Source organism: Siniperca chuatsi, linkage group LG3, assembly GCF_020085105.1.
Source record: "Siniperca chuatsi isolate FFG_IHB_CAS linkage group LG3, ASM2008510v1, whole genome shotgun sequence".
Taxonomy (NCBI): domain Eukaryota; kingdom Metazoa; phylum Chordata; class Actinopteri; order Centrarchiformes; family Sinipercidae; genus Siniperca; species Siniperca chuatsi.
Window position 1 is genome coordinate 25,558,448 of NC_058044.1, and position 19,887 is coordinate 25,578,334.

The 19,887-nt window shown below is 40.9% G+C and overlaps 2 protein-coding genes across 5 annotated transcripts; one reads left to right on the plus strand and one right to left on the minus strand.

The window, feature by feature from the left end:
• The first annotated feature begins 2 nt into the window (after positions 1-2).
• Positions 3-8,740, plus strand: LOC122873885 (probable ATP-dependent RNA helicase DDX17). 2 transcript variants are annotated; one of them, XM_044191184.1, is made up of 13 exons: positions 3-310; positions 1,414-1,573; positions 1,900-1,996; positions 2,335-2,468; positions 2,831-2,896; positions 3,017-3,158; positions 3,380-3,540; positions 3,659-3,831; positions 3,988-4,098; positions 4,241-4,302; positions 4,593-4,652; positions 6,903-7,139; positions 7,259-8,740. In XM_044191184.1, exons 1-13 carry the CDS (start codon positions 258-260, stop codon positions 7,771-7,773), a joined length of 1,971 nt encoding a protein of 656 aa, XP_044047119.1. In that variant the 5' UTR covers positions 3-257; the 3' UTR covers positions 7,774-8,740. The 2 variants fall into 2 exon arrangements, with proteins under 2 accessions (XP_044047119.1, XP_044047120.1); XM_044191185.1 differs by lacking the exon at positions 3-310 and adding an exon at positions 1,288-1,311.
• LOC122873884 (ADP-ribosylation factor-binding protein GGA1-like) lies at positions 8,622-19,864 on the minus strand. Of its 3 annotated transcripts, none has more exons than XM_044191182.1 (17): positions 19,727-19,864; positions 18,779-18,863; positions 18,342-18,417; positions 18,055-18,153; positions 17,680-17,803; positions 16,968-17,068; positions 16,665-16,745; positions 15,762-15,899; positions 15,570-15,651; positions 15,293-15,403; positions 14,994-15,122; positions 14,541-14,584; positions 14,132-14,322; positions 13,612-13,895; positions 13,314-13,483; positions 12,981-13,091; positions 8,622-12,023 (listed from the first exon to the last, which is right to left on the minus strand). In XM_044191182.1, the coding sequence occupies exons 1-17, from the start codon at positions 19,770-19,772 to the stop codon at positions 11,910-11,912; spliced, it is 1,986 nt and encodes a 661-aa protein (XP_044047117.1). In that variant the 5' UTR covers positions 19,773-19,864; the 3' UTR covers positions 8,622-11,909. The 3 variants fall into 3 exon arrangements, with proteins under 3 accessions (XP_044047117.1, XP_044047116.1, XP_044047118.1); XM_044191181.1 differs by having other exon boundaries at positions 14,532-14,584; XM_044191183.1 differs by lacking the exon at positions 18,779-18,863 and having other exon boundaries at positions 14,532-14,584; positions 19,727-19,776.
• Between the last annotated feature and the right edge of the window lie 23 nt (positions 19,865-19,887).

The window sequence follows — 19,887 nt, forward strand, 5'->3', positions numbered from 1 at the left end:
TACGTAGCTAAAGAGGGCAGGGAAGGAAGGTGAGAAGCGGCTGTTTGGCTACGTGACGCATCCAACAATTGTTTAACAAAAATCCTTATGTAAACGTAATTATCGTCTAATATACATACAGTTTTGCGAGCGTAAATTGCGCTTATTTTACAGTTTAACAGCGCACAACGTAAATAAACCGGTGTAAAACGTGAAAGCTTACGTTAAAGTTACAAATTCTACAGAGAGGATAGTAAAGTTATAGTTTTTTCGCCAAAATGAGAGGGGGTGCCTTCTTTGGTGAGAGAGACAGGGACCGCGGACGAGACAGGTAAGTTTTTAGTTCAGATATTGAAATAACACACACATATTTATCACAGCATTAGCGTTGCATAATGTCTAGACATCAAAGTAAGTTTGACCATGGCCACGGCTGTTTTGAGACTCCAGTATTCTCTCAGCAGTGGGCCGATAAATGCAACACGAAAGCAGAAAAGCTCAAACCTCCGTAAGGCCTCTCTTCGGTTTGTTGAACTAACTTTCACAGTAAACATTGAGCTATGTTAAAATTGACCTTAAGGTGGCGCCAGGGTGAAGGTCATGTTATCACCAAATTCTGTAGACTGGGGCGCAACCGTTTATTTATTTATTTATTTTTACTGGTCAGGACCATAGACTGTGTGGATTTGAACCTGATGGTGGCGCTAAAGGTGAGGTCACGGGGTCACCAAAATTGGTTTGTTTCTTCTACAGGAGTAAAGTTACACAGTAAATGTTATAGCTACAGTCACCATGGTTATATCAATTGTTATATGTATGGTGAATCCAAATGTGAACCCTCCGGACCTGCAGACAGAACGGAGCATTTACTCTGGTAATATTACCCTCACCTGAAACACTGAACCTGAATCTGACTCTGCGCATTTGAACACACAAACTAGACATTATAACATACAAATGCAAATTAGTAGGTCCAGGCCCATGTGTGTGCAGTATCTAACTCCATTACATAATTGCACTTATAGATAAAAAATATAAGAAACAGATACATAAATGTCTTTAAATAAATATAGAACATTTAGGTTATGTAAATTGTGCATAACTTACATCTGTAGACTGGTAGAGAGCTGTAATATAGCAGCAGAAAACCCCGCAGCATGAGCCCCCCCTGTGGACTTTGGTGAAATACAGAATTTCCACTCTGGACTTCATGAAAATAATCATTCTGCATTTGCAGTGAAGTCTGGGCATATGGATTCAGCCATAAATACATTGGTCACAGACAAACCCAAAAGACATAGAAATGATCATCACATGACCTCTTTGGTGAAGGTAGAAAAAATATAATAATGTCAAAAATATACAGTACAGGTAATGCTGCAGCCTGCCTTGCTGATTCCCCAGTGCTCTTTATCTCTTGACCCTCACTCTCAGGCCACGGTTTGGGGCCATGAGCGGTCGCAGTGGACCCCCACCAATGAAGTTTGGGAATCCAGGTGAGCGTCTCCGCAAGAAGAGGTGGAACATGGACGAGCTGCCAAAATTTGAGAAGAACTTCTACACTGAACACCCTGAGGTCCAACACATGAGTCAGGTAAATCTTCATATTTTGCTCGTCTCTCACACTCGCAAACAATAAGTGAATGATATTTTTCATTTTTAAACTGTTACGGTGGCCATTATCGATTGTGTTGTAGTTGCAGACAATATTGATAGACAAAGCAACAGACATTAACAAATTTAAACTCCTAAAGATACCTTACTGTCATGCCTGATATAATGCTTTCTCATAATCATCATCATTTCTTTAGGAAGTCAGAGTAATTTCAGCAGAAGGTATTCTAAAAAATACCAATAATTTATACACCATGTCCAAATGTATGTTTTCTCTTTTTTTCCTTCTTTCGCTGTTATATTCAGTATGAAATGGAAGAGTTTCTCAGAAAGAAGGAGATCACCATCAGAGGCTCTGGCTGTCCAAGGGCGATCACCGCTTTTCACCAGGCGCAGTTTCCACGTTAGTAAACCATACAGTACACACACTACAATGTCTGCACAAATAATCTCAGGGAAACATTAGCATATACAATAGATGATTCATTCACTCATTCCAGCATCTAGGGACTTCAAAATCTAATTTTTGTTTTGAAGCCCCTTCCATGGTCACTTTTAAACAAAACAATGCAACTGGTCTAAATTACCAGTTGCAGTGTTAGTAAAATGTGTTTCACAAGGACTTGTAGTATGTTTACAAGAAATATTGTCCTTCTGACTGAACGACTGAAAGATAGAAACCAAAGTAACAATGCAGCAGTGTAACTGTCTTGTTGATTGTCTCCCTCCTTCTTCTGGCAGAGTATGTGATGGATGTGCTGATGCAGCAGAACTTCAAGGAGCCAACAGCGATCCAGTCTCAGGGCTTCCCTGTGGCCCTGAGCGGCAGGGACCTGGTGGGGATTGCACAGACTGGCTCCGGAAAGACACTGGCTGTAAGGCTGCCAGGCCATCATCCTGCATGATGATGACACTTTATTCGACGTTTATTGGAAAAGTTCCTAAAAATGTTATTTACATAGCACAATTCACAAGATAAAGAGCTGTGACAGCTAAACATGAAATTGGAATAAAAATACATAAACCATAAAAGAAATACAACTTAAAGTCAAGAACAAAGATATATCAGGAACAGCAGTACAACTGCAGAAGGACAATGTTTAGATAATTTAAGAGAGTCTAAATAAGGTGTTTTTAAAAGGGATTCATAGGAGAATTAATTGTTTTGCCCGATTTCTTGTGGCACGATAGTAAGATAAGTATTTAGTTGGGTTTTGTGTGTTTTTGTTCCCTGCAGTATCTTCTTCCTTCTATTGTACACATCAACCACCAGCCCTATCTGGAGAGGGGAGATGGTCCAATTGTGAGTGCAAATTCCATATCATGTTAGATAGGTTAGTTTTATCTAGAGCACACTACCTTAGTGTGGGCATACAATCAGTCTGTAAAACCTTCCTCATTCCTCTTCGTCCTCTCTTCATAGTGTCTGGTGCTCGCCCCAACCAGAGAGCTGGCTCAGCAAGTTCAGCACGTCGCATATGACTATGGAAAGTCTTCCCGTATCAAAAGCACCTGTGTCTATGGTGGAGCACCCAAAGGACCACAGATTCGAGACCTCGAGAGGGGTGGGTATGCTCATGCAATGGATTATTCAAAATAGTTTGACATTCAAAACCTTGATATCGAAAATCCAAGCAATTGTAGGACTGCTCGTACAGAAAGTGTTGTACATGAACAAATTAACAAACAATCAGAACACAACTGTTTGTAAAATGTTCTGCCTGAGCACCTAATAATGTGTGTATCATTTTATTTATTTTTTGACATGTTAATTTTGTATGACTAGGTGTTGAGATCTGTATTGCCACACCTGGTCGCCTCATTGACTTCTTGGAGGCTGGGAAAACGAACCTGCGGCGCTGCACCTACCTAGTGCTGGATGAGGCTGACCGCATGCTGGACATGGGCTTTGAGCCACAGATTCGCAAGATAGTTGAACAAATCAGGGTAGGACAAAGGCTCAGTTACCATGACTGCTGATTTTAAAAATATCACCTCAACTTATTAATGTTGATGTTTTTTTCAGTTCAATCAATTGCATGCTGTCTCTCCCTCTGTCTCTCAGCCTGACAGACAGACCCTGATGTGGAGTGCTACCTGGCCAAAGGACGTTCGGCAGCTTGCCGAGGACTTCCTGAGGGACTACGTCCAGATTAATGTTGGCGCTCTGGAGCTCAGTGCCAACCACAACATCCTGCAGATTGTCGATGTCTGCATGGAGACTGAAAAGGACCACAAGTAAGGATAGTGAGAAAATATCTGACTTAAATTACATGTCATAGTTATCTCATTAACCGCTATAATAGTGTTACAGAACATGAGCTTATCCTTTCACACAGTTGAAACTGAGCTTAGCACTGCTGATGTGCTATGATTGTCTCTCCCTGTCTACAGACTTTTTCAGCTGATGGAGGAGATAATGGCTGAGAAAGAGAACAAAACCATCATCTTTGTGGAGACTAAGAAGCGTTGTGATGATCTTACCAGGAGGATGAGGCGGGATGGGTGAGAAATTACTTTTTTTACTTCTTTTATGACACAACATGATGAGAGTAGTTCTAAGGTGAATTATGCAAATATTTGATAGACAGAAGCTATTCAGAGCGTTCACTAATCTTGCCACTTTCATTGTGGTTTTGTTTTCTAGGTGGCCAGCCATGTGTATCCATGGAGACAAGAGCCAGCCAGAAAGAGACTGGGTACTCGCAGGTAAGAATACTTGTAATACAGTGCTACCACTTGCCTCCTGCTCTTTGTTGTAGATCATTTTCTCTTGTCATACCTGAGGACCCAGTGGACAGTACAGAACAATAAAAACGCTTCCCTCCAAAGACAGGTTATCAGTAGGTGTAGGCATTAGTTTTAAAGTTACTCATTCACTGTCGCTTGAGTTGAGTGTGAGTAGAGATGATGATTCCCATCCTGCTCTTCTGTTTTATTTTCTGTTATGTCTGTTTCTGTTAATATTCCTGCCATATATATTTTGTTTAATCCTACAGAATTTCGAAGTGGTAAAGCTCCTATACTGATTGCTACCGATGTGGCCTCTCGTGGTCTGGGTATGTCTGCTCACACATACAGTTGATGCTGCGTAATCTCACATGATCGTCTCTTCTCTCATTCTTTCTGCATTGTCTCGTGAATTATATTTTTACGGCAAATAATATTAAATGTATTATACACTTAAACAGTCACCAAAGTTAAACTGATGTGTACAGTACAACTGCAAGTGTTCTTTTGGGCCTCTAGGTTAGTTATCTTGACCATTAGGTAAGTATACTACGGATAAGACCAGCTATATCTGGCAAAGTCTGGCAATGAAACCAGGTAAAAACAAAATGCATTTCTAGCACAACATTAAGTGTAGAATTGTCTTCCTTTGGCTGTTGTCAGGTCGATATTATGACTGTTTTTGTAATAGGTATCACACTAGGAATTTTCTATAATATACAGCTGCTGTGAGCTAGAAGTGTGAAAATAACAAAGAAGGTGTAATCCGTTTAGTGATGTACAGTTAAATAAATCAGCACATTATATTTAAGGACCCCCTTACTAGTATAACCTGACAGTTTAATGGACTGTTTAGTCCAGTATGGAGGCTTCGGGCCTTCTGGTCTGCTGGGTTCATAGTCTGTTTCTTGTTACTGCAGTTAAAAAGATTCCTTCAACCGGGGCTCTTTGGCACGCTGCCTGAAAGGAGGGGTGTGTGGGCCGGATGCTCCTGCGCACCTTTTCTTATGTCTCCTTTATGGTGTCAGTACAAATTAAATGAAGATGCTGCTCATATTACCCGTTCTTCCACATAGAAGATACTAAATTGTGCAGTTGTGCCACTGATATAATTCTGCAAAATGATACATATTGTTATGTTTTGCAGATACACTTGAGTAGGACAGTGACAGCTGAATTATCTACGGTCCACCCACAGGAAGGCTAGGATAGCTAGTTTGACATCTAAGTTGTTGGCAGGATAAATGTGAGAAGGGGGGATAACTGAAGTGTCTTTTTGACTTGCCAAAATTCCGATGACCGTATCCTTGTTCTTTTTCCCCTCTTCTCCTCTCAGGGTTTGGCAGCACACGGCAGCTGTAACAGTCTGCGCTGCTGTCACTGCCCCCTCAATCACGTTAAAGTAGAAGCTCGGCTAGTTTTAGAGGGATTAAAGCCCGTCTTATTCTTCATGGGTAACTAAGATCCCCCTGCCCAGTATTGTCAGAGTTTGTAAATCCAACGAGCCTTCCTTGGGAGAAGCCTGAGGTGCCTGTATGTCTGCCCATCGGTCCGTCCCAAAAAGCAGACAGACAGGGGAGAGAGAGTTAGGATGGGCTCGTCTGGATCCAGTCCTGGCCAGGGTCTGAGGAGGGTCCTGCAATGCAGCGAGAGAGCAACAGCACCAGCCGTTGTGTGCGTGTCTCTTGAGGTTTAACGGTTCTGCTCCAGTCTGACGTTGCTGGTGTGTGCAGAAGGTGAGGGATGAATCCTGTCTCCCTCCCCCTCAGCCCCCCCCCCTATAAACCAGGACAGATCAAGGGGGACTGACTACCTTTGTAAAAACAACACGAAGGGGGTAAGTACCTCACCGCCCCTTTCTCTTACCTCCTCCATGAGCTCACCATACATTCAGGTACTTCCATCGTGCTCATAATTTAGTCAAAAGAATAGCACAGTTCTTATCCCGGCACATTGTCATTCTGTTATTCAGTAGGTAACGGTTGATGAAATGGCTTCCCTCTGTCATGATGGAGAGGAAAAGGTAGACTTACTGATCAGCAGTGCTGTCAGAGCCCCACTTCTTCTGTAATAAGAAACAGACTCCTTGTCTTCACACATTTTTTTTACCAGTAATCACATTGATGTGAAGATTATGATGCCTAAATATGGTTTCTGTACACATCTGTCGATGTCATGCTCACTACATGTCAAGTGAGCATGAAAACCTGAAGTCAAGTTCAGTTTTAACTGTATTTGATTTAAATTAGTTAAAATGGTGGTTAAGTGAAATGCATCTTTGGATGTATGGATTTTTGCACGGTGTCTGATAAAGCAGGTAAGTTACTCTATTTGTTTAGATTTATGATTTCTAACCTAAAATATTATTAATATCTTTAATGTACAAAATGGCAATATTTAATTAATCATATATATACTGTATATACATAATATATATGTATTTATTTAAATACAAGCCATCAGGTCTAGAGGTGGAATTAAAATGATCAATTCTTTCTCCAGAAGCTTTTTCCCCCCTTGACATCATCATCTTTTTCCTTTGCCCCATGCTGTAAAATCGATTGCTCTTTATCCAAAAGATGTGGAAGATGTTAAGTTCGTCATCAACTATGACTATCCCAGCTCCTCTGAGGATTATGTCCATCGTATTGGACGTACGGCCCGCAGTACCAACAAGGGCACTGCCTACACCTTCTTCACCCCAGGGAACTTGCGGCAGGCCCGAGACCTTGTCCGGGTGTTGGCGGAGGCCCGGCAGGCCATCAACCCTAAACTGCTTCAGCTTGTGGACTCAGGGCGTGGCGGAGGAGGAGGGGGTAAGAAGGAACCAGTTTTTCAATATAACATATGACAGTCAATAACAGTCAATGAAGAAGAGATGTAGTGATAAACAGTTTAAAAATGATACTGATTTTACATGTGCTTTTTGTTACAGGTGGCAGAATGCGTTACCGTGACAGCAGCTCCAACAACCCTAACCTCATGTACCAGGCGGAGTGTGATCGGCGCACGCGCCCTGGTGGTGGAGGCGGCAGAAAAGACAGCCGCAGTGGCTACAGCCGTGACAGCCGCAACAACCGTGATGGAGACCACTCCACTTCCTCCGCCTCTTCCTCCTACAGGGACAGAAGCCGGGATCGCAGGAATAGCTACAACTCTGGCTCAGATCAGTGCGAGAGTTACAGCAGCAGCAGGGGCTACAACTCCCGCAGCGGAGGCCCGTCCGGTGGAGGTGGAGGTCAGGATCAATCTAGCCAGCCGCAGGGTCAGTTTGGCCAACCTCCTCCTCCTCTTCCTCCTCCTCCTCCACCATCAGGGGGGCCGCAGCCTCTGATGGCTCAACAGTTTGCTCCACCACAGCCACCGCTCATGAGCTTCATTGGGCAACCGCCTTACGCTTTTGCTTCTCCACCCCCTCTTCCTCCGGTCCCTCCACCTCCCCGGAAGTAGAATTATGAGAAAGAAGCACTGAGTTCATTTGTGCTACTTAGTGTGTTCATAGTGTAACTTTGTTTTTACTCTTCAACTCTTGTCATGTGCACGAGGCGGGGCTTTGAAAAGGCATATATCTAATGAGGTAAGGGCTTTATTTTCTATTTGTTTCATACTTTTAATACACCCCATGTGTGTGGAATTTAAATTTTCCTATAGAAAAGGAGACCTAGAACTTTTGCCCTTCATTTTTTTCAACCTCCAAAGTCTCATACAGTTGCTCTCAACCATGTACCATGGAGGAACAAGTTTGTGGTGCTTTCATTTTAAATACTACAGCACTGGATTTCACCAGTTTGTTGTCCCTCTCTAGTTTAAGCTGTCACATTCCAGAGTCATGTCTCGCTCAAGCTTTATTAAAGTTCAGAATCTATGACTTATTTTGCTTGAGTGAGACTTTGTGAGATTTTGACTAGCAATATATTCTAATTATTGCATAGATTTTGGGTTTGTGTTATTCTAAACACTGAAGCAATGCAGCCAAGTTGTGAATCTTCTCCCATAGTTTTGATACCATGCAACCACTATTTTATTTTTTGTAGTGTAATGGACTGCCCCACGAGATTAAGACATTACATTTTGTCATGCATGCCTTTACTGTTTCCTGTCCTGTAGTCAAAACTGATGTTTTTATTTACTTGTAACAGTTTAACTCGCATATCGTTTTAATAAGCACATCAGCTAATTGCAGTTTGTTGCTTGTTTCCTCTTTTATTCATTGTGTTTTTTTTACAGTGCTTTCTTTATAAATAAATGAATCAAAGCTGTATTTTCTACTTTGCAAATGATTGTTTACATCAGGTGAGTTCCCTGTACAAATGACTTTATTTGCCTTAAATACACATTTGTAGTACATTATCAATTTGTACCCAGCAGTATTTACATGTATGTTGCTTTTATTGGTAAATAAACATCATGGCATGAAGCTTTTATTTACATTGTGAGCAGAAATGGAAAAGAAGTTTTCCCTCCCTCAGAAATACATTTATAACACTTAGTTTTTCTGTACTTTTTGTTGTGTATCAATCTTAAAAATCTGGATCCAGTTTAGTTGATCGACACACTTTGGGTCGTAAGTTGCATGTTTTTAGTTCCCTACGTTGTTTGTTTTCTTCTTACCAGTCCTAGTTAATGTGGGAGGCCATGTCTGATTCATGTATTTCAAAGCTGGACGAGGGTGACAGCATTGCATGCACGCACAGTGGCTGATCACGACTTCCTGCAGTGTACTGCAAACTGAAACATAGAAGTTATTTAAGTAAAAGACTGAGGTTACCAGGGATTTGTATCTGTAATAGGTTTTGTAAACTCAGTCATTAACTTACAACTTTGTAGCGTACCTCTAAATGCACCTCAATGAATACTAGACCCAGACATGAAATAGCATGGATACAAGACATGAATCGCCTGTCTCATGTTTCAGGCAATTATATTTTTCCTGGTCATGGGATAGCTGATACGATAAGTCAGTTTCCATTAGTGCAGACAGGGATGACAAATCACAGATGACTTGTTGAGTTAATACCTTAAGCCAAGACCCTCTGTCAAGAAGAAATAAATTCTCTGTCATCATCATCCCCACGTCTTCAAGAAGATGCCAGACTGGACTCATCTACTGATTAATGCTACTCCGGTCGAACAATGTGCCACTGTACATCCTAAAGAGGATGATACTGTGGGGAAGATGGAGGCTGCAATAAACTTGTAATTCTTGTGGCAATAACAAAAGGCAAATATACGTATGTGTGGAGATAAATCTGCCGATGTAGTCAAACCTGTTACAGCTCCCCATATGTTCACAATAAATCATGCTGGGAGCGCAAATGTTCATTATTTACAATCTGCTTGAGCCATGAAGGACTGAAAGGTCGTTACTGAGGCTACATTTTTGTCTCATTATTGCTCTCTTCTTTCCAGTCCTTGATAAGTTAGTGTAAATGTATCTGTAAACAAATAAAAGCTCAAATCTCTATGGGAATGAAATAGCTGGCTTATAGTATTACAAAACAGCCCATCAGAATGATTAATGGCACTGTGTGTTGGCTGTTCAGCGATGTGGGTTGATCCACCATATGCAATTTAACACTTTCAAGTAAGTGTATACCTGAATCAATATTATTCTTAAATTGATTCCTCATGATATTATAAACTGTATCTCCAGCTCTATCCCTATTGCAGTTACACACATTTGGAGTTTCACATGCACTTCAAAATCGTATTTCTCATGTGGAATCAGTCTGCCTCCAATCTCATTTTATTTTAGTGTTTATGACCCCAAGAAGTGATCATAGACCTGTGCTCCAATCAACTCAAAGACCATGGCTATATTAGGATGATTCTGTAAAACCATTTGTGATTTATCTTTTCTGATAAGGACATGAACATATGAAAACAAAGATCAAACTAGTCATTTGTATACATATATGTACAAAGCAAATGAAAAGCAAACGTTTCATCTCAGGCACATGTGGTAGAATCAAACCGGATGTCAGCAATGTCATCTCAGGACTTCACATGTCCCTCTTTGGGTCAATCAACAGCAGAAAGGCAGCAAATGAGAAACGATTCTCATTTGCCCATCTTTTCTATTTTACAGTACAACGTACTGTAATAGGGAATGGTTTCATGTGCAAAATTTCAACAAAATAAGTGCATTAAAGATCATGTGTAAAATAAATCTTCAAATCAAAATCCTGAGTGAAACATAAGTGTCCCAATCTTTTGAAAACAAAGAAAAGTGCAGAAATTAAAAGCTAAATTTCAGAGTTTTAACAGGGGCAGAGATTTAGTACCTTCCTTGATAGCCCTCTTTCATAGAAGACATTTTGACATGTCACAGTAGGCAAAGTACAGGTGTAAATAATGAAATCAGTGGTGGTTGAATTCCATTTAGCAGCTTCAGTTTCAGGGTCCTTGTGTTGTTCATGCTGGTTCACTGTCATGGCTTACTGGGACACTTGAATATAACAGCCATCATTAATGTCGTTAGTAACACCTGTGCTTTTCCTACTAAGACAATTCTGCTGTGGAAAAGGCCCGTTGTCACGGCGCGCGCACGCGCACACACACGCGCACACACACACGCGCGCACACACACACGCGCGCACACACACACACACGCGCACACACACACACACGCGCACACACACACACACGCGCGCACACACACACACACACACACACAACGATTTTCCAAAGCATGACACAAATATTATAACCAAGACAATTTTTAAAAACTATGTACCAGAGTGACTGCCTATTAAACCCACTGCTGCTGCTCTTCCTTGAAGTAGGGCTGAAACAATTAGCCAATCCATCATTTGATAGGAAATGAATTCCAATTCTGATAATTATGTTATTTATCAGGTAGAAATATCAACTTTTCCAGGTTGAATACATTGGGTGTTTTGGCTGTTGGCCATACTGTAAACACATTAAAGATAACACTTTAAGCATTTAACTGACTTAAACATTATTAATGGACTGAAATAAAATAATGATTTGTTGCAACCCTACTCTGAACACTCAGAATAAACACTGGACGCACAAACTGTGACAATACTCTGATGCATTCCTAAGTTTGGTGAGCGTGAGCAAAAATGTCTCACATTCAGACACTTGCTTTAGGTTGAGCATTGGGGTTTTGCAAAAAACAGAAATAATGCACAACACCAGCTGTTACTTGAAATTCATGACATGGGACATCCGGGAGGATTGTTAAACAGTACGTAAATCAAGACAAATGCACACATTCGGTTTTTAAAAAGGCTCAACTTGTTTCCCCAAAAGTCACTGCATTGAATCAATGTTTGACAGTTTGCTTTATAGTTTGCGTTGGACTGATTGTTGGAAGAAGAAAAAGTAGCTGCAAAACACAGGAACACAGAGATGATCAAATAAGGACAGGAAGGCTGCAAAGGAAGGCACAAGGTAGAAGCTGGCTCCCACAACTGGTCTCGTGTCAGTTTGTATTACCAAACTGGAGTTTGAAACCAGTGAAGTGTGAAGAGGCAGTCTTGCCTCAAGCCAGCAATGAGGGACAACTTCACCCTAAATCTAAAAGGAAGCAGCAGATGACAGGAGGTTGGTCATTCTCAGTAAAGGCTGCCCCAGGTGTTTGGAGGCGGGAACTGGTCCACATCACCAGATTCATCATGAGATGTGTCCCCCAGGTTGAATGTCAGCTTGTACCGCAAACGTACTTTTTCCTAAAATACAAGAAATGTTTTCAGTTCAATGTTACATCACCAGTAATTATGCAACAAATCTCAATTGTTACTTAAAGGTGCGCTGTACAGCTTTCTTGTAAACAAACAAGAATAGTTGCTGTTTACTTTCAATGTTTATCACCAAAATGCAACGAGTATTCTTGAGGTCTAACAAATGTGTTTTTCCTTCCTCAAAAAAAAAATTTCAGACGTTTTTTTTCTAAAGATTTTAAATCTTGCATTGTTTACATCCATGTTTGCTTACTGGCAGTCTTCTTCACTGCCTTTGCTGGCACATTTCTATGTTTGCTTGCGTGTTACAGCTACCAACTGTCGATTAGCAGAATAATGTGAAACCCAAAGGCAGGATGTGGATAATACCGCCCACTTGCTTGCGCACGTGCATTCAACTGCACAACACAAACAAAACGGGGGCCCATTTATAAAAAATAAATTGCTCCATAGCGCTACTAGTGGTCAAACACTCCACAGGGTACGTTTAATTTATAAGATCACAACACACGTTTATAAGTTAATAACATGCATTGCATATATAGAGCAGTTTTTCTTGAATCAATGCCAATGTGGCCATTTAATGTAGAGTTTCATTGTCTCTCATGACATAACAGTATAATAATGTAAATGCGATTTTTTTCTCCCAGTCTTAGCACCGAAAATATGTCAACAAGAAATCAACAGGGACTCATCAAAGCTACTGTTGTACCACAAGGTGTGGTCTGACCCTCAGATTTTATTATTTTATTATTATAAAGTCTTAATATTTCTAAGGTTTCTGTAAAATTCTTCATATACTAGGAAATGAGGATGGCCTGCTATCGAGAAATGTGATAAAAAAAAATTACCAGTAGAAGCTGATATATCAAACAATTGTCATAAACTGAGGCTGACTCTATCTGACAGACCGTATGAAAATTGAGGGGTGAAGTGTCAGAGTACCTTGTGAGGGTTAGCCAACAGCAGGATCTGTGTGACGGCGGCTGGAGGCAGGATGGGATTGAAGGCTGGGAGCTCAGTGCTAGAGGGAGGCTGCAGCTTTACTTTCATCACCTAGGCAACATAGACACATCCACACAAAAACCATATTAACAAGTGATATCTAGATATAACATTTTAGTCGAAAGATATGGTTTCCACTTGACTGACAAGCCTTTTACATGATGCTAGGAGTCTCACGTGGAAAATTCAAATGGCTGTTTTTAGGACTGGACCAGGTATGGGATGGTGTCCCTTTGCTGTCATCAGTATGAATAACGGACAACACGAACCTACCTTTGGTACAGCTGCCTGAAAGCGGATGTTGGTAACAGGAATGGGGGCAGAGGACAGCATGGAGATGATCACCACCAGCACATCAGGCCGTGATGGAGGACAGTCACGGGCAAAGGTGAACAAAACCCGGAGACTGTGTTTGTCGAATACAGTCACTGGTAATAAGCTGCCTAAAAAATATATTGGCAGAGAAAAGGGAAAAACAAAACAGAATGTGATGTAAAGAAATAAAGAGAAAATTGCACATATGATCACACCCGGCGTCACTGTTGGGTCTGGTGTTATTGCTTATGCTTACTAGGTTTGATTGCTTCCAGAGGCATGGTAACGTCAGCTAGAGAGATGTTGTTGTAGGGGTCAGCAGCAGCTAATGAGCCTTTCTCAGCAGCTGTGAGACTAAGATTGGAGAAGAGGAGTGTGTCAGGCTGCTCTGGATGGATGGCCAGGCTGGACGTGGGTCCCGGAGCAGGAGCAGGTGCAGGACTAGCGGAGGTGGTGGTTGCGTTAGGGGAAGGTCTAGAGTTGGTGCTGGACTTCTGCAGATCTCGTAAAGTGACTCTGGAATGAGGCTGGACCTTATCCCTGCATGTAGAAGAACGGAAAACACAAGTTACATGGTAGTTGTGTGTGTGTCAAAGAAAAAATATTAAACACATAACTCCCCTCAAGTGATTTACCACTGCTGGGTTTTACATTACACTTCAGGGCTATGAAGGGTTAGTGCATCATTCATTGTAATCACAGACATACTTCCTTCCATCAAACAATAAAGAACTTTTACGTTATTAACTCCACATCCTCCAATCTGTTTACCTTACCATTTGACCTGCTGGCTCTCTGGAGGTAGGGACTGCTGTAACAATGTCTTCCCCAACATGTCCAACTCTTCCATGGATTTAGGAGGAGCAGTGGGGCCCCCTACTGGTGGAGCCTGCAGTGTTTGGACCACAGCTGGTAGCAACACGGCAGCAGGGGCGGAAGTAGCAGATGATTCTGTGCCATCAGAACACTGAGAGAACAAATAGCGGGTTAAAGTTTGCATGTCAAAGAGCGTATAAGGAAATGGAGATGATGTATGCATATTTTAAATTATTCTTTAAATTGTTCTGTTTGTAGAAGAGTCTGTTTTGAAACTTCCACTGGGAGGCACTAAAGTTAGACATTTTAAAATTCTACATATAATGGCTTTAATGAGAGCATCTTATAGTATCATCTTACAACTTGCACCTGAAAAGTGTTCTGAGAGTCGCAGTTTTCCGTTACATTCAGTCCTAAGAAATCAGAGACAACAAAAGGTTAATTAAATTTTATTCCAGTTTCTGGTGGTTATAACATATCAAAATGGAATGCTGTCCATAAAGTCTTTCAATCAAATCCTAAACACTATTTAAAATGAAAAACAATTCACTGATAATGTCAGAGTTTGTGACATGCTTGGCTAGATCTAGAAAGGCTGTGAATGTGTGTAGCTTTGTTGTGGTCTAGCCAGATGTGGACTGCTTCTGAGGATGCTGGGTTTCAGCCAGCCAGCCAACAGGAGGGCTACACGCTGGCCAATGGAAATAAGGTATAACGCTGCTGTGCAGACTGACTCAAGCTGACTCTTCCTTTTTAGCTTGTTAAAAAGTAAAGCTTGGTAATCTACCTTTGTGCTGTGCCAGATGGGTTTTATGCACTTACCCAGTGACATGAGTTCATCGTCCAAGAGGCTGATGCCCATGTTTTGAGTCAGGGGCTGTAAGCTGGAGGGCTCTGGGTTGGCTGATGCGTTAAGTCCCATCAGGTCAACGAGTGCTGAGCTACTGCTGCCTGATTTGGACAAAGAATACCCATCTTTGATCTTATAGTCTACAGAGATGTTTGGAGAATTTGTTAAGTTAATCAAGCTTAGTAAACACTGAAGGATGCCAAATCACACGTCACCACCATTTTCAGCAGTGAGCTTGGAAAAACACACACACACACACACACACACGTACCTGGTTGTGAGGGCATGGTTATACCATCCTTTGTCACATCCTCCCCCTTTACCAGCTGTCTGTACAGGTTGATGACCTGTGTCAGGCTGTCATTGGCCTGTAAGATATCCGCTGTAAGCAGGAAAAAAGCTCATTAGCAACAGAAAAGTGGTTTTCAAATCTTACGCTTTGGAATGAGCCTGAAATTTCTATGTTGTATGTAAGTGACTTCATAAATGCCTTATCCTGCCTTATATAATATGACATACTGTCAAAGTCATGAGGTCAGCAAACTTACCTAAAGCTTCATCACTATCCTCTGTATCACTTGCTAATCGGAATAGTGTAGGCCTCATCTTTTCACAGCGTTGGTAAAGATCCTGCAAATAGACACGTGTTAAAACACTAAAAGCAGACCTCTAGCGAGTGGTACGGGCAGAGTTACGAGGCTGTAGCTGCAGCTAGTTTTAATGTGCTGCGCTGTGCTAACCTTAATGAGCTCCTGGTTGCTCTGGGAGCTGCTCTCCTGGCTGTAGCCCTCCAGCAGCTGGCTCAGCAGGCTGACACTCTCTTTCACCTCCTGGATGGCGTTTACTCTCTTTGAAACCTTCTCCACACGCTTTTGGTCCTGGAAAAAGAGCGATAGGATCAGTGACAGGGATCAATTCAAATTTTAAAAATATCTAAATAGCAGCATTTTTGCAGACCTTCATTTCCTGACTGAATTTGTTCATCAGTGGGATGATGATTAAGGAGACATGACAATATGATGAGAATAAAAGTTATATTACAGTTAAGCTATTCTTTATCACAATAAATATCAAAGTATGTGAAGGTTAAGGGGGTTTTAACAAGACATGGAAATTATTAAAAGAGATATTTTCCTTTACTATTAATCTTGTGTAACATTTGATTGTATATGACAAGCAGTACTTTTTTTATTTTACAATTAAATCTGATGACACTTATTCTGCTACATATCAGATCATTAATCTTGATGACTTTGGGAATAACCCAATTATAATTATAATTATTTATTTTTATTGAAACTATTTTGATGATACTCAACAAAAAGTGCTGAACATCAGAGAAAGAAATTAGTTTCAAGATCATTAACTTTAAACATTTTTTATTGAAACTAAAGCCTGATGTTTGATTATACCTAGATCAAAACCTTGATTATTAATTGGATAGTCAGCTCTCCACAGTATTAATCACAATAATAATAAAAAAAATGAGTTGAAAAGGCCTTGAGACTACTATTCAGGTGCATTAATGTTATCATGTTACACAGTCAAGAGTGTATTTGTACACATGGTGAAAAACACAAATCCAAATGCATGCGAGACCACATACTGTACAGCACGTTTGGTAAACACAACCGATGACACACCTCCTGGACCATTTCCTTAATGAGCTTGTTTGCTGCTCGTAGATCCTCTGGGTGAGTGCTGTTCAATAAGCGAGACAGCATCTACAAAGACAGGATAGGACAGAAGAGGAGGAGGAAAGAAAAGAGGAAGAGAACATTGTAAACTGTTGGTCCCGGAATGATTTCCCCAGGAGTTTCACTTCAAAAGGATTTGATAGGTATAGAACAATTTTCTGAATTTAACATGATAGCAACACAATACACAAATCCTTGCTTTTCAAAACCTATTCAAAACGATTGGTGCTTCTTCATCATCACTCATACCTTGGATTTCTCCTCATCCTCAAAGACAGCACTTGTGACTCTAGGCGGAGGGGGTGGGAGGGGCTTGTCATCAGGAAGCGCAGGATCCAGCTTGACAATTCCTGGAAGAGAACAACGGCACCTATTAACGTCACATGTCCCATTTTATATATTTACACTGTATATAGGTCTCAGTTACAGAATCTAGGTCACCTCTGACTCAGAGTACTGTCCGTGACATAAGTGATACTGGTGCGATAACATTGTACTTGACACTTCTTTTAGATAAATGTAAAGCACATTATAACAAGAGAGTCACTGTCAAATCAAATCAATGTGCTACATACACAACCCTACATGAGTACTGACTATACCTTAGGACAACTACTCAACTTTGGTAGAAGCTGCATTTTTAAGATCACACTAGATTCAACTAAGCATGACTAAGGACATTAGTCTCATGCTTATGGCTCGTCACCATAAAAAGGAGAACTGATACTACCGTGTACAAAACACTATTTGTTAAACAAGGAAAATATCAGGAACCAAAACACATTATCAGATAAATGCGGGAACTAAAAAAACACATTCATAAACCACTGTATGGCCAAAGTATGGAATACCACACCATGCATGTAACCATGAAGAAAATAAGAAACCTCAAGCTAAAGAACTTGTCAAAGTCCTTTGTTTTTGATGGTTAGTCATGTTCTCAAGCCTCTGGAGCGCTCACCCTGTTTCTTCAGCATCTGATAGGCGTCTGCTATCTTGGTCTCATCAGGCAGCCTCACCGTCCAGCTGTACACCATTTCTAACACCTTCTTCTTCACTGGCTCTGGAGCCCGGGCACCCAAATACTGCAGAGAAGAGGGGATTCATGCAATTGCTAAAAGGAAAATGTGTTTATGCTTTAACAACTACAACAGCTAGATAAATACACTGACGGTTGGCCCCCTGTTCTGCTGTGTTCTTTAACTCTTCCCGTAAGATTTCTACGGCCATTTAAAAGCTGCTTTCACTGGTTAGCAAAGCCCTGCAAAAAATAATTCTCATGGATGTACAGCTCCAGCCAAACTGGTATGACAGCATATAAGACAGGGATCATTACCTTGGGTGAGACCACCTTGATGAGCTCATTGAGAAAGCGAAACTTTCCCACTTCACTGTGAAATCGCTTTCCACAGTTCTTCATGCACGTCTCAAGAACCTGGGAATTTTTTAAAGTTTGTTTGTTTTACCTTTGTACAGACAAGCCTTCACAATAAAAGTCTTCACTGTAAAAATGATGACAGGCGGCTTCTAAAGTGGCATTTTGGAGACCTTTACACTTGTTAGCCACATAACACACACAACTGTCACTTTGAATTGAAGTTTTGATGGATGACAAGCTCTTACCATAAGCGCTTGCATAGCCTCCCACTCCTGAGGAGACTGGATTTTGTGGGCCAGAAGTCTGGTTGCAAGCTGGGGACTGATAGATAAAAACAAAATATAACCACTTCACTTAACTGAATGACAAAAAAAAAAAATAAAATGAGTCAAGAATAATGCAAGACATACATTTAAAATATGCCACAAACACTGTGTACAAACATACACAAATGATTCAGCAGAAACACCTTTGACGTAAAAAACAAAAACAAAAAAACAGGAGAATGAGAATGTTCAGGCATGTTTCATATTGTGATGAAATATTATGTAGCTTATAGGATGACTGACTTAAATCAAGTTGTTAGAATTTAGGTCAACAGATTTGTTTCTGCATTTTGTATGTGGTGAGAAACAGCTCTGAAATGATGTGATATTATACTACATCATCATCATCATCTCACCCTTCTGGTTCATTGCTGAGCTGATCACAAAATCCCTTGATATTGTCCCAGTCAGTCTCCTTATTCAATGGGTTGGTGGCCTTGTCTGTGTAAAAGGAAAATACATTAGACTAAATTTTGCATCTGCTTTACATCCAAACTGCTGCATGTGAGTGGATTGTCTTTGACCTTACATTTAGCAAAAAAAACAAAAAAACAAAAAACAAAAACACAACAAAACATGAGTCTCTGGACATTCTTTCTTTCGGATTGCTCTGTATAGATGTGCGAAGTCTGTCAAATCTGACACCAACCTTTCGCAGGCAGTGACAGTTCACACTGGGATTTTACAACAGCCAAGTTGAGAGTTAAATCGCAAGTCTTATTAAACGCCTGTGATCCCTGTCAGCTGTAGCCTCTGATTGTTTGCAATAACCAAACTATCAGTTCTCTGGTTTGAAGCTGATAAAGAGAGTTGCTCGTGTTTGCAGGAAATGTGTGACTGAATCCTGTGTCTAAGATTGTAGCAGAGATAACGAACGGTTCCTGGTTTTGGGTTCAGTTCAACTAGCTTGTCTCGGTCCTTGAGGAAACAGTCGGCAGCTAACTAGCTAATTGATTTTGTTAGCATTCAGCTGGACATTACTAGGATTTGTAAATTTGAATGTCATGTTTGTGTAGCATCACTAACCTCAAACTGTCAATAGTAAACATAATGTGAGCTCAAAATACGAGCGCATAATAGCAAAGATTATTCATTATCTGAGTCTGTTCCTTATCGACAACTGCACTTTTTGATTTGATGACATTCGCTCTCTTGACTCTCAAAACATATATTCTCTAGGTAGAGTACTATGACCGACAGCGGCAAATTCAAACTGTGAATATATCTCCGTATACCTTAACAATACATCGGCTATCGCTTTACGTTCAAAAGTTAATCTGATAATGTACAGTATGATAACTTACTGATGCGAGACTGCAGGCTAGCCTCATCAGGAGGCGCTGCCGCCATCTTTCGGGAATTCTGATAAATAAGTGGCCACTATCGCGTGATTTTTTTAACACATCGCGTGGATAGCCGTTGGAGCAGCGGCTCCGTAGCTCCCCCGGTTGGGCGCGAAGAGAAA